Source organism: Rattus rattus, chromosome 9 (genome assembly GCF_011064425.1).
Source record: "Rattus rattus isolate New Zealand chromosome 9, Rrattus_CSIRO_v1, whole genome shotgun sequence".
Classification (NCBI taxonomy): Eukaryota; Metazoa; Chordata; class Mammalia; order Rodentia; family Muridae; genus Rattus; species Rattus rattus.
Genome location: NC_046162.1, coordinates 68,153,284 through 68,166,475, shown reverse-complemented (window position 1 = coordinate 68,166,475; position 13,192 = coordinate 68,153,284). Strand labels below are relative to the sequence as shown.

The window sequence follows — 13,192 nt, the reverse complement described above, 5'->3', positions numbered from 1 at the left end:
GATGCTGCCGTAACAACCATGAGGATTCCCTGGCACCTAAACTCTTACCTTAGCCTCTCCCTGGGACACTCAGTCTGAAATACAGCCACCAAATGTCCCTGGGCTCCAACTTCTGTGCACTTCCCTGGGACATCCCCACAGGAGGGGCTGGCAGCTTCTGAACTGGGGACGGAAGCAGGGGGTGGTGGGCATTCTGTTCTCTGACGGAGGAATCGGGTGATACTCTGGGAGTCCTTGCGGGCTGCTGTGGCTAAGAGCTGCTGTCTCTTGCTGGCTCTAGCCTTGGCACTGCCCTGGGAAGAGCCTTTGGTCCTCTTCTCAGGTGAGGGATCCCCACAATTAGTCCTGCTTCCAGGAGCTTCCTCTTGGTTCCCAAGGCAGGGCTTGTTCCTGTCTCCATCTTGAGGATCACAGACCCAGCCTGAGGGCTCCTGTTCACCCTCCAGTGCAGCCTCTGGGGCCGGCTTCTCGGCCTGAGACTTGCCCAACAGTTCTGTGGCTGTCTGGAATGGGCAGGGGCCTTTAGAGAAGCCAGCTCCTACTCGCTTGGGTTTGAGCTGTGAGGAGAAAGAAGTCACAAGACTTAGAACCCCAGACCTTCTCAAGGGCAGCTGTGACTGTGGTGAGAGGTTCTCAGGACTGCGGGAAGCTGAACAGGACACACTGGGATCAGGCTGATGGGGGAAGAGGGCCTGACTGACGGACTGACTGACTGACTGACTGACTGACAGATGATGCATAGCACAGAGAACTGCGCTGCTCTGTGACCCTTTCTGACATCTGGGTTGGGCAGGGCTGTGGTGCCAGGAGAGGAGAAGTCTGTTCCACCGGAGGGCACTGGTGCAGTGGAGTCTTCCCTGAACCTAGGCTGGTAGTGGATCCCTCCCTGCCCTGCTCACCGAGTACAAATGTGAGGTTGGCGGGATGTCATAGTCACTGGGCTCCAAGAGCTCAGCTGTGGCCCCACAGCTCTTGGTGCTGCTTTCCATGTCATAGAGCTGGCCGTCCTTGGAGGCTTTGTGGATCTCAGCCACCTAAAGAGGAACGGGCAGGGAGACCACAGCACACACATACAAGCTACTGCTTAACCCAGTCCCAGCCCTCCAATTCTGCTGTGCTTTTGTGCAGCGCATGGGGGGTGGATGCTGGGGAAGCATGAGTTCTCACTGGGGTGGCAGCACCTCCAGCCGGCCAGTGCCTGGGGTGCTTTCCTGGGTCGGTGCTGCAGGGCCAGCAGGCCGGCAGGAGGCCTGAGTACGAAGAGGCTGCCCTGCCTTCTCCTAAGCCCATGAGCATGTACTACCTGGCTGGCACCCTTGGCTTACCTTCTTGAGAACACTGGCCTTGTACAGATTGACCATCTTGGCACTTCGGAATGTCTCATGCTCCAGTTCCACAGCCTTGGCCTGTAGGTCAGCTCTGTGGGAAGAAGCAAGAACCTGAGAACAGGCGGGCGGTGAGGATTCTCTAGGTGCCCTGCGGTTACCGTCCCTTAGTAGCCTCTGGTGCACCCCCAGTAGGGCTGTAGGACTGGGACCCATGGAGTAGGTGGGTCACGACTGCAGAGAGGCATTCTCTGAGGGAGGAAGCCTTGGCTCCTACCCTGGATGCTCACCCGTGAGTGGCCCCTGCAGCCTGGTGGTTACTGTTCAGAGCCTCCTCCAGAAGTCTCAGGCAGTGCTCACGGGCCTGTGAGAGTGAAGTTGTGGTCACCCCCCCTCAGGAGCAGAGAGGGGCCCTGAGGGCGAGAGAAGAGCTGCCCCTCTCTTACCTTCACTGTGAGCTTAGGGATCTTCCTGCTTGAAGCATCTCTCAGGGGACAGTCTTCACCTGAGAGGAGGGTAGGGAAGGTTTCCTGTCTGACCAGCTCCTCCAACCCTCACCAAGCCCCTCCGCTCTTCACAGCACCCACGCCCCCGGGAGCACTTCCGTACCAACCTGGGGGTGTGAATTCTTCTGGCTTGGCCTCTTTGCCCTGGAAAACAGAGGGACATGAGACATCGTTTCCTGCTGCAAGAAGGCTGGAGAAGGGACTGAGAGGTGGTGCTCAGGGGACCATCCAGGACCCTGCATGGGGCACTGTGTGCTGTTTTTTGTGTTTTGGGAGGCAGTGCATTTCAGACTGAGGTCCACTATGTAGGCAGTCCCTGGCCTTATACTCCGGCCTCTGCCTCCTAAGTGCTCGGATTAAAGTCAGGGGCCACCATGCCGGCTTAGGTTTTTTGTTAACTTGACAGAAATTAGAGTCATCTGGGAAGATGGCGCCTTAGTTGAGGAACTGCCTCCCGCAGCCTGGGCTGGGGGACATTTTTCTGATGGATGTGGAAGGGCCCAGATTCCTGTGGGTTGTGTACTCCTGGGTGAGTGGTCCTGGGTTGTATAAAACAGCCAACCAAGCAAGAGAGCAGCACTCTTCCATGGTCCCTGCTTCAGTTCTGCCTCCAGGTTCCTGCTGAGCCCCTGCCCTGACTTCCCCTGATGCTAGACAGTGATGTGGAAGTGTCAGCCAAATAAGCCCTTTCCTTCCCATGTCGTGTTTTCTCATAGCAACAGTAACCAAACAGCCACTGAGCCCTGTCAAGGCCTCGGCCCCTTTACCTTACGCAGGCTCATCTGTCTCTGATAGAAAAGATTCCACTCTCTCTTGTGAGCCTCATCTCTGCCCTCATCACCGCTGCCTCCGGAACCTTCATCGTACCTACAGGACAGGCAAGGTGAGAGCAGCCACAGTCCCAGCTTTGTTCTTCCCCAGTGATGCCACCTGATGGGTCAGTGATGTGCTGGCCCCCAGGAGGGTCATGTGGCACACTGCGGGAAGAAGGCCTGGCTGGTGCCAGCGAATGCCCATCCATTTCGTGGCTCCTCACCTGCTGAAGCCCCCGTAGCCCCTGCGGCCTCCCTCATACAGCTCAGGATCGAAGCCGTTCCCCTGCGAGGGCCCGATGCAGGTCTTGCCCCAGCTGCTGCTGTGCTCCAGGGCATCAAGCTTCTTCCTTATGGCTGCAGGGCTCTGGCAGCAGTCACAGCCTTTGGCGCAGGCGGGTGGCGCATCCCCAAAGTACTTAGCGATGGCGGCATGGCGGCACCTAGAACAGGCAGTGCCCAGGGGCTGAGGCGGCGGGGCTGCTCACCCAGTCTCCACCGCCCAGCACTCATCTTTCGAGAGACTTTTTAGGTTTATTTTATGTGTGTGTCAGGAACCACAGTGCCTGACGAGGTCAGCAGTGTTGGATCACTGGAACTTGCGATGGAACGGTTGTGAACCACCATGCGGGGCTGAGACTTGAACCTAGGGTCCTCTGTGAATACGTATACGCTGAGCCATCTCTCCAGTCCCTGTCCTGCACACTTCGTTCCATCATCTGCTGCTGCCCATGGCGGAGCTGGGCCTGTGAGATGGAGCCATTTCCCTACCGTCATGTAACACTCTGGGTGGCTGGGTGAACGTGAACCTTGTTCTGCTTGGTCACCCGTGAGCTCTAGGGTCCTGCTCTCCCCTCTGCCCAGGGAGATGGATCACCCTGGGGAGTCAGCCTCTGCCACCAAAGCTATACCAGGTGGGCGTTTCACCTTGAAGGCCATGGTCTCTCTTCTACGGCCGTGGAGCAGTGTTAGGGTGGGGCATGAAGGCATCGAACCAGGATGTGAGCACTGATGACACGTTCTACAGCAAGTGTCCCTCACTGGATGAGAGGAGGGAAGGACAGGAGAGGGCCTAGCCTGTCTTTAATACTCATCTCTTTCTTCTTCTTCCCAGTTATTTATGTAGAGACAGGGTCTCACTATGTAGCCGGGGCTGGCCCAGAGCTTATCGAGTGCTCATCACGGTAGACTAGGGTGGTCTCAGAACTCAGAACTCTGCTTCTGCAACCGACCACACCTAGTATCTTGTTTGATCCTAAGATAGGTCTCTCTACAGCTCAGGGTGGCCTTGAACTCATGAGCTTCCTGCTTCAGATTCCTGAGTTCTGGGATTGCAGGCCTGAGCTCCCACAGCTTTTACTTGCACCTTGATCTTTCCTCAGAGACCCCCAGCTTCTCCAGACCCCACCAAGAGCTCTTTTGCCCTAGGCTGAGGGCTGTACCTGGCATAGGTCCTACAGCAGTTGATTCTCAACCTGTGGGTCTCAAGCCTTCTGGGGGTTGAATGATCCTTTCAGAGGGTTTACCTAAGACTATCCACCCCAAAACAGTAGCAAAATTAGTTATGAAGTAGTAATGAAAATGTTATGGTCGGGGGTCACCACACCATGAGAACTGGATTAAGGTCACAGCATTAGGAAGGCTGAGGGCCGCTGTGCTAGAGGCAGAGCAATGTTGAGAGCGGCCATCATGCCTAGTCACTAGAGAGCCCACCTAGCCAGGGAGATCCAGCCTCACTAGAGCCTCCCTCTCACCTTCTAACTCCAGATGTTCCCCTGGAGAAAACCACTCTCTGCCCAAGCTGGAGGCAGGAAGCCCACCTCAGTGTGGGAGGCCTGTCTCTTTCCTGATCCCTAGGCTGAGGCCCTGGGAGAGGCCACTGTTCTATCAGGGTCCTTACAGTCATTTCTAGTGTCAGAAATGTGGTACGGGGTTGGGAACCTGAGGAAAGACACCAAAGGCAGGGCAGTTTGAGTGCCTAGTCTTAAGACTAGCGGTCACAACAGCTTCGGAACAGCGGTTTTCTAGTCTGAATACTGCTTGGAGAGCTGACCCCGCACAGCAGGCTATTGTAATGAAAGCGAATTGCAACGCGACCTTCTAAAGAACCAGGGTCCCTCCAGCAAAGTGAAGCGTCCTAAGACTGCACAGCAGTGGCAGGAGACAGCTGAGAAAGCCACCGGGGGCGCTCTTGCAGACAGCTCCCACCGGGGGCGCAATGCAGACAGCTCCCACCGGGGGCGCTCTTGCAGACAGCTCCCACCTGGGGCGCTCTTGCAGACAGCTCCCACTAACACTGAATATACACGACAAATGTTCCCTCTGCTCAAGGCTGTTGCCTGCACAGTGGTGGCCTGTCCTGTCTCTGAGGAGCTTTGGCATCTAGGCACTGTGGCCATATGGTTGTCTACACCCTGCCCCCAAGCTCTGGCTCACTGGGGTTTTGTGCTCCGATTCAAAGGGCTCCATTGACTGCAGAGCTGAGGTCAGTTCTCCCTCTGTAGCCTGCTTTGCTGGGTGGCAAGACTGACAAACGGTAATGGATCAACAGAGCCAGGAGCATGGAGACAGCTGAGCAGACTGAGACCAGCAGTGACCTTTGACTTAGAAGGACACGGGCCTCCCACCCAAGCCAGCAGGCCACTTTTTAAGATAGGATCCTCATATTGCCCCCAGACACCCCTGGGTACTGATAGCAGGACACCACACTAGGGGGCTGCTTGAAAGCTTGCTGACTTGCTTGGGTGGTCCTGCAAACCCCTGCTTTTCTTTCTGGGAGAGGCCTGAGGGAGCAGCCATACAGTGAGTGGCCCAAGAGACAGGCCAGGGTGGTCAGGGACACAAGCCAAAAAGGCCATCCAGAGGGTGGTGGGGCACTCAAGAGGGAGTCACTCCACCCTCTTCCTCCGGCAACCTCAGATGAAGCCCCCTGGGGTTATTTCCACAGGGAACCACAGCCAACCACTTCTGTCATTAGCCCAGCCCAGCTCTCCGCCTACAGCCTACGGCCTGGCCCACAGGCGGGAGGAGGGCAGAGCAGGAGGAAGGGTAAAGAGGAGCCGTTTGGGGATGCGGAGAGCAGAGCGGACCTCCGAGGCAAGGAGGGGCACTGGGCGTGAAGGGCAAGTCAAGCTCAGAGGAGGGCTCCCTCCGGCTCCTCCTCACAATGGCAATTCGACACCTACACCTCCTGGACGACTAACAGAAAAGCTCCAGTGCTGAAGCTGGACAGCAGCTGGGAGCTGCACCAGGAGGTGCCCGAGTGAGGAGCAGCTGCCTGTCGGGCAGGAGAGTGGCAGCGCCGGTGAAGAAGTCAAGGGTGGTGGCCAAAGGACTTCGAGGAGGTACATAGAGGCTCTGGACTCTGGCTTCTCTTCGTGGCCCCCCAAATCTGAGCTCCCAGGTAAGAGACACTGGCTAGAGGTGAGAGTATCAGGAAAGGAGAGAAAGGGCAGCCAGGGTGTCCTCTCTCGGGTGAGGAGCCACTGCTTAGCATGAGCTCGGAGAGGAACGTCTTGGGGGATGCATTAGGCCACTGTCCTATGGGACTTAGTCACCTCCTGTGTACACCTGAGCTCTTCTCCCGGGACCCGGTACTAGAGAGGGAGACTGTACTGCTACTTGGTGTGTAGCACAGGGCTGCTGACTGACACTTCATCCATTTAAACTTTTCTATTCAGTGAGTTTAACATAGGAACCCCATGTTTGCTGAGCCTCCATTTCCCCATGGATCAGGGCTGAGCCCTCCCTGGTTCTCAGGGCTCAGGACAAGGTATGCCCAGCCTGTTCAATGGCCCCTGGCCCCAGGGTCTACAGCGCCAGAACTGCCTCCTCGGGTGCTGGACAGAGCAGCAGCCTCCAAGTCTTTGGCTGTGCCCTGCTCACTGCCATGTGCTTCCCGCTCAGGACCGGCCTTGGGAGGAGTCTCTGCACCCACTCAGACTCTTAGGAAGCCTTGGTCCTCCTCAGCAATGATCTCCAAAACTGAACCAGGGACACGCGCCCCTAACTCAGAAGCCAGGTTTGGAGAGGAGTTTGTGACTACATAGATGAGATTTGGAAAAGACCCCAGGATTCCCCCCCATGTTACACTACTGTAAGGTTGCCCGAGATAGTTCTCAGCTCATTCCTTGGGCAGCGCAAGCACAAGTTTCTTGGGCAGGGCCTCACTCCTCCTGCAGGAAGTCCTCCCCATTGTCTGGAAAGCTTGTGGGCCAGGGGAGCAGAACCACCAAGGCTTCAAGTACCCACTTTTGACTTCAGACTGGAGCCCCAGCAGAGATGGAGTGTCTCACTCACTCATGAGGGTACACAGTGGGCATCGCCACCCCGCTGGTCAGGCCTCTGACCTCTCGGTCTCTCGCATCTGTTGGTTATGTCTGACCTCTCGGTCTCTCGCATCTGTTGGTTATGTCTCACTCGAGATACTCCTCAGCAGGACAAAGTGGCCAAGAGCCCCATGACACCGACAGGGTAGGCCATCGTTGACACTCTTATCAGGCACAGACACACTGCCTGCCCTCATCCACGTGGGGAGCTGGAGTTGGACTATCAAGTTTAAAAGAGGAAGCAGAAAAGCTGTGGTACCAAGTTGTAGCTGTCTGGCCTACAGGAACGGCCACTAACTGTACAATAAGAACCTCCATGCCACCTGCCACACTCAGGAGCAGCAATCAGTCCCCCTAGCTCGGCCGGTCTCCTTGTCTGTTGTGCGATGCCTCTCTGACCGCTGCCTGTGTACAAGCAGCATGGGGAGCAGGTGGGCCTCAGTGGCAGCCAAGCCTGTTCCCCCTTCCTGGACCAGAGGAAGCCACCATTTGTTCTACCAAACATGGTGTTAAGAGAGACTCTAGTTCCCCCAGTTTTGGGGCATAAAATATGGTTTAAAAATAATTGGGTGAACCTGCGACTGATTGTCCGGGAAACACAAAATTATCCGTAGCTTTGCTTGGTTTCACCCAAACCTAGAGGGTGTCCAGTCAACAGGGGACAGCTCCAGGGCTCCCTCTCCCCCTGACCACAGCTGGGGAACGAGGTCACCTGACAACCCCTGGTTATATTGGGCACCAAGTGTCTGTTGGCTCTGCTTTAAATAGCCCACTGGGGAGATGCCTGGAGGCCTGCTGGAATGTGCCTGCCTCTCTCCTCTTTGGAGAACAAGACCCCTTTGCTCCCCCCTCTGAGATGTGCTTGTTATGTTGGGTCAGAGCTTAAAATAACAAAACATCGACCACCAAGCAAAGAAGGGTCCTCCTCGGCCCTCTGAGGGCAGAGAGCCATGCTCTGCAGCCCCACTTTGCTGGTAAAGCACAAGACCAAACGCCAGGTCATATCCCAAGGCTGGCACAGGTGGCCACGTCCTGCTTCCAGTGGGGCTGACAGTAGAAGCCCAGACACAAAGTCCTGAGGTTACCCATACTAGGTGGTCACATTCTTACAAAGAGCTCAGGTGCATGGGGCACAAGTCTGCAGTTCTCCAACTCCACAAGCCATGCGGAATGCAGGGAAGAGTAAGGAACGGCATGAGGGAAAATATGAGAGAAGCTGAAGTAACTGATAGCTGGACCTTCTGATCAACAAACCCTAACTACCCTGCACAGCAGGCCCAGCCCCAGCCTACTGCCTTCTTCCTGCTCTGGGAACTGGACACTGCTAGACCCTTCAGCTTGACCTAGGGTCCCAATCCCACCAACCCTGACAAAGCTGGAGCCTCTTTTCCCTTAACCACTGTCTCTCTCTAGGTCTTAGGGTGTGGCACACAAGTGAGAAAGCTCTCCATTGGGCTCATGAGGCAATATGGGCAGAATGCCAGTCAGGCTGAACAAGCCAGACCAAACATAGATGAAGAGGGAGGGTAAGAAACAACAGCCCTAGTCCTGAGCCCTATGCACACTATTTCTGGGGGGTAGGAATGTTACAGAGCTCTCAGGGTGGGAAAAGGAATAGATCCCTGTCCTTTTGCGAGCATGTTCCAACTGGCTCGAGGCAGATCTCCTTTTGTCTAACCAGAAGGAACAACAGCCTTAGGTTCACAGCAGCAGGACACATGGATCTGTGCCTTTAGTGTCACACATGCAGTTCTCAAAAAGCCTGGTGTACCCCATTCTGGTGGTGATGAACTGATAAGAATTGATGCCCCAGTCCCACGAGAGGTGGCACTGACTGTGCTCAGCCCATGGGGTTCTGAATAGCTATGGCCTGCTTCGTGCACAGAGTCAGGCAGGTTTCTATCCAGAGCATTCGGGCAGTGGGAGGGGCACTGGCTAGGCCCATCCTTGTCTTTCCTGGCACTTGTCAGGCCCCACCCAGAGGAAGTTCCTGGAGCCAGGTCCTCCCTAGAGCTTCTCATCTCTACCACAGCACGGAGATAAAGGGCCTATCTGTGGCACAGGAGGGAGGGACTGAGACTTCGTGATCACTGCAGGTCTATGAAGGGCGGATGGAGTTAGAGAAGGTGCCTCATGACTAGGATGTAGCCCCGCAGCACAGTATTTGCTGGGTAAGAAAGATCCCAGAGTCCGTTCCCCAGTAGCACAAAAATGAAAACCAAACTAAAGTACAGCAAATTCAGAGAAGGCACTGCTACTTTACAGGGAGGGAGTTCAATGTTTGGCAGCTGTGGCTCAGTTCCTGAGGATCTGTTTGGGAAGAAGGGCAGCAGCCGGAGCCTAAGTGACTAAGGAGGACCCGGGGGAGTTTCGGAAGGACCTGGCCTTCTACACCGGGCAGCTATAGGCAGCCAGGCCTCTCACTCTCAGAGGCAGAGAGCACATGACCTTCAGGGTAGTTTTAGACCCGCACTGTGCCAGGCAGGAGTGCTGGGAGTGACCAGTGTCACACACTACAGCAGAAGGAACCACCTGCCAGGTGGAGACCAGGGCCAAGGTGGCAATCATAAAAGACACACACCCACAGTCACCTGCCCCGATCCCTCAGGAAGAGCCAGTTTGGACGCACTGGCACAGGCTGTCCTTGTTCTTCTCACTCACAGGACAGATGTAGGGGAGGAGGCGCTTATGTTCAACAGACACCGACCCAAACTCTGTTGAGAACTTTGCCTAGCCTCTCTCAGGAGCCCTAGACAGTCACCACTCGCACACAGGCCTTTTCTGGTTTACAAGAGAACAACAGGTCCAGGCCAGGAGGGGAGGAGTTGGTCGAGCCAGTTCTAGAACTCCTGCTCCCATCTGGATAAGTGAGGCCTCCAGGGAATACAGGGTGGTCCTTTCCTGCTTACAGGACAGTGACATGAGTGAAGACATTGGCCTAGGAGGAGAAGGGAAATGGTTTCTTGGGACTCAGCTTCACATCCGGCAAGCCACCATCCCTTCCTCAGCTTTTACTCCAGCTGATTCCAGTTAGAGTCCTCAAGAACCTGTTCTTGGTCTGATTCTCCCCCACACAGAACCCTCAGGTCTGTCTTGTCCCCCTGAGGGCATCTAAGGGAGGCACCCGGAAAAACCGGAGGCAGGCCAGGGAGCTGGGTCAGCTGAGGCATCCCAGCAAAACCTGGTGCTGGTGTCTCAAGACACAGGAATGCAGTAGTAAAGTCAGAACATCTGATGGTCAGAGCCTTCCCCAGCTGCAGCCTTGCCTGGCAGCCCCTCAGCTCTCTCCAGGTTTATCACAAGGTTCCTTTGCCTGGTGTGGCTCCAGCCAGGTGAGGGCTGAGGGCTACCACTGAGCAGACTCCCATGACTCCCTGCCTCCCTCTGCCTGGGATGCACCGTGGTTCAGGGCTGAGACAGACAAACCTGTTCTGCAGGCTATGGTGGGAGAGGTTGGTTCACTGGAGCTACCTCCCCGCCAGGGAGCAGCTCGGCAGGGACTCTAGGCTTCTCACTGTCTCGCTGTCTCTGCCTGTTATAGAACAGCAGGAGCCCTACCAACATGGCAGTCACAGACTTTGTGGAGGAGATTCGCTCTGTGGGGGAGAGGCTGCTGCTGAAACTGAAAGAACTTCCCCAGGCAGAGCCCGTGGAGCTTGTGGCCTTCTCCATCATCGTTCTTTTCACAGGCAAGTGGGGCATTTGTCCTTGGACCCTTTGGCTCTGTCCCCTCTGTCCCCTAGGCTCTTCCCAATACCTGGGAGACCAGCCATGGTGCCAGCTGGAGGGCTGGCCAATCTCCTTCGGAGAAGTAGGAAAAGCAGTGTCCCAGAGGAAGCTCAGGCGTTTGCCATATCCTCTGACACTGCCTAAGGTGCTAGGCAGTTCTGGGAACCGGAAACCACGGGTGTCAGCCATGAATAGAAGGGAGTCAAAAGGAGTCCAGGGGCAGTGGAGCAAGAGACAACAGGTCCCCCAGCCTCTCCTTCTGAGCTATCCCAGACAGGGGGAGGTTCTCCATGGGGAGGGAGAGCATCACTTCATTTTCCTGGGGCCATTCCTTCCCTCCAGCTACTGTTCTGGTGCTGCTGCTGATAGCCTGCAGTTGGTGCTGTGCTCACTGCTGCTGCTCTGAGGGGAGAGACCGCAAGATCCCGGTGAGGCCCAGAAAGCCCAGATGAGGGACAACAGCAAGAAGCCTGAAAAGAAGCTGGACAAGAGCCTGCCAGTGTTGTGACAGGCTACCATCATGGCCACTTTCCTCCTCCAGACAGAGGTCACCTAGCCCCAGGTCTGACTCTGCCAGGTACAGGACAGACACCTGGAGCCTTATCAAAGAAACAAGTGTTGCTCAATGCTGGTGGACACAGGGCTTAGCTGGAGCAGACTGCTTCACACTCAGACCATCACCTGGGTCTTCTGCTAAGCTGACCCTTTCTAAGGGCCCCATACTTCACAGCTCAGGCTTGTCGGGAGCTGGCTCTTGGCGCTCGCTGACTTATGCCAAAGAGAAAGAAGCTAATCAGGGACTTTGTGCAATTTAGTAGACTTCCCAGCCTCCTGCTGAGGGGAGGAACGTGTCAGTATACTAGTGGAAATTTGTCTGCTTATTTCCAAGTAAACACTTTCTGGTTTTGTGTTTATGAGGTTTGGCTGGGCTCTGTGCACAAGGAGGGCAGTGCCAGAATTCCAGGGGCATGGCCACTGGCTGTTCTTTCTGGGCTACTGCACTTTGGGTGCCCATGAAAGCTGGAAAATCACACAGGAGGAATGCCACACGGGCAAAGGCTGTGGAACCAGAGGAGGGACACTGGCAATATTCCCATTTTGCGTCCTCTATCACGTGCTGGCTTCCAGACCTCTACTCTGTTGAGCGATGGTTGCCCTCCAACAGGTGCTAGGCCCAAGAAGCCCTCTTAACGTTTCCTGCTGTCTTAACCTCTGTCTAGCACACTAGCAGCCTCAGTCACTCGATTCTCCCAAATTTCTGCAGTTGAGGAAAGGTAAGGCTCAGTACTGTCCCTCATACCTGTACCTTGATGTTTTGGTCCTGTTCCTGTTTGTGTGCTGTCTGGAGTCACACACCCTCAGCTGACACTGGCCAGCTTTGTGACCCAATCCTCTTCAGCTAGGTTCCCTTCTGGTGAGATCATGGCACCTGCTTCCTGGGTTGTGCTAGAGGGACAGAGTGGGACAGCCCAAGTCCAACAGTGCTAGGCTCGCTTTAGAACTCCGCCCCCTAAGCAGGGCTACCCAGAGCACCTGGGCCCCTGTGAAAGGACGGGGCTGCTGAGACACTTTCATGCCGCCTTCCCCACCAGGTTACGTCCTTCCAGACACACAGCTACAAACCTAAACGTGGAGGAGAGGGACAACATCTGAGTTTCGGTTCATGTCAACAGGACCAGGCCTGGGCGCTCTAGCTGTCCAAGGCTCTAATTACTCACTCCTGACCTCTCAGTCCCCAGCACACGTTCTGCTTGCTTGGGAGCAGAGCCTGCCTAACCTTGAAGACAGGTCACAGTGAGGGGAAGTCAGTGCCTGCCACTCTACCTGGCCATCCAGGCCATACAGGCAGCCAGTTCTCAGGGCTGGTCTGACCACCTGCTGTCTACAGGGCTGCCTGACCGGTTTGGGTTCTTGGAGAACCAGAAAGAAAGAAAGAGTTTCCAAACAAAGAAAAGAAATTCAAGGATCCACCTGTCCTTGGCCACTAGATTGCAATTCCCAGTTGAACAAGCCCTGACTTTAATCCCAGCTCTCGGAGCGGGAGGCAGGTGGACCTATGTGAGTTCCAATTGGCCAGGGCTTACGGGCTTACCTCTTCTCAAAAACAAAAACACAAACCACCACCACCAAAGCCTGAATGATGGTGATAAAGCAGCTAAACTTCACCACACTGCTGTCAAAATCTTTCTGTGGCACTGCGGATGAAGCCCAGAAGATTGTGAGAACCAGGCAAGTGATTGGTCTACCACTAAGCCCCATCCCCACACCCTAGAGGCTGTCTCAAGCCAGGCTCCAATTCATGAGGCCTACACTAGCCTCTCAAGTGTGAGGCTTGCCCGAAATGCACCCAGCTCGTCTTGACTGTTTGCTTATTTATTTATTTATTTATTGTTTTTTTTTCTAGATAGGATTTCTGTGTATGTAGCCCTAGCTTTCCCTGGCTGCCCAGAAACTCACTCTGTAGACCAGGCTGGTCTCAAAATCAAAGGTCT

General features: G+C 55.3%; 2 protein-coding genes across 3 annotated transcripts in view; one reads left to right on the top strand and one right to left on the bottom strand.

The window, feature by feature from the left end:
• Recql5 (RecQ like helicase 5) overlaps positions 1–13,192 on the bottom strand; it is a 38,776-nt gene that overhangs the window by 1,490 nt on the left and 24,094 nt on the right. The window contains exons 8-15 of the mRNA XM_032913518.1: positions 2,868–3,086; positions 2,599–2,698; positions 1,939–1,975; positions 1,772–1,830; positions 1,616–1,689; positions 1,326–1,419; positions 900–1,034; positions 49–557 (exon numbers count right to left, since the gene is read on the bottom strand). Coding sequence (XP_032769409.1) covers positions 49–557; positions 900–1,034; positions 1,326–1,419; positions 1,616–1,689; positions 1,772–1,830; positions 1,939–1,975; positions 2,599–2,698; positions 2,868–3,086 — 1,227 coding nt within the window. The remainder of the gene's footprint in view (positions 1–48; positions 558–899; positions 1,035–1,325; positions 1,420–1,615; positions 1,690–1,771; positions 1,831–1,938; positions 1,976–2,598; positions 2,699–2,867; positions 3,087–13,192) is intronic.
• Positions 5,880–11,617, top strand: Smim5 (small integral membrane protein 5). Of its 2 annotated transcripts, XM_032913519.1 has the most exons (3): positions 8,422–10,057; positions 10,513–10,660; positions 11,043–11,617. In XM_032913519.1, the coding sequence occupies exons 2-3, from the start codon at positions 10,534–10,536 to the stop codon at positions 11,150–11,152; spliced, it is 237 nt and encodes a 78-aa protein (XP_032769410.1). In that variant the 5' UTR covers positions 8,422–10,057; positions 10,513–10,533; the 3' UTR covers positions 11,153–11,617. The 2 variants fall into 2 exon arrangements, 1 of the variants encoding a protein (XP_032769410.1); XR_004389100.1 differs by lacking the exon at positions 8,422–10,057 and adding an exon at positions 5,880–6,046 and having other exon boundaries at positions 10,513–11,617.

Excerpts from the sequence above, each read along its gene's own strand:
- Smim5 (XM_032913519.1), top strand. The coding sequence starts at position 10,534 with ATGGCAGTCACAGACTTTGTGGAGGAGATTCGCTCTGTGGGGGAGAGG. Across the intron at positions 10,661-11,042 it reads CATCATCGTTCTTTTCACAG|CTACTGTTCTGGTGCTGCTG; the intron begins GCAAGTGGGGCA and ends CCTTCCCTCCAG.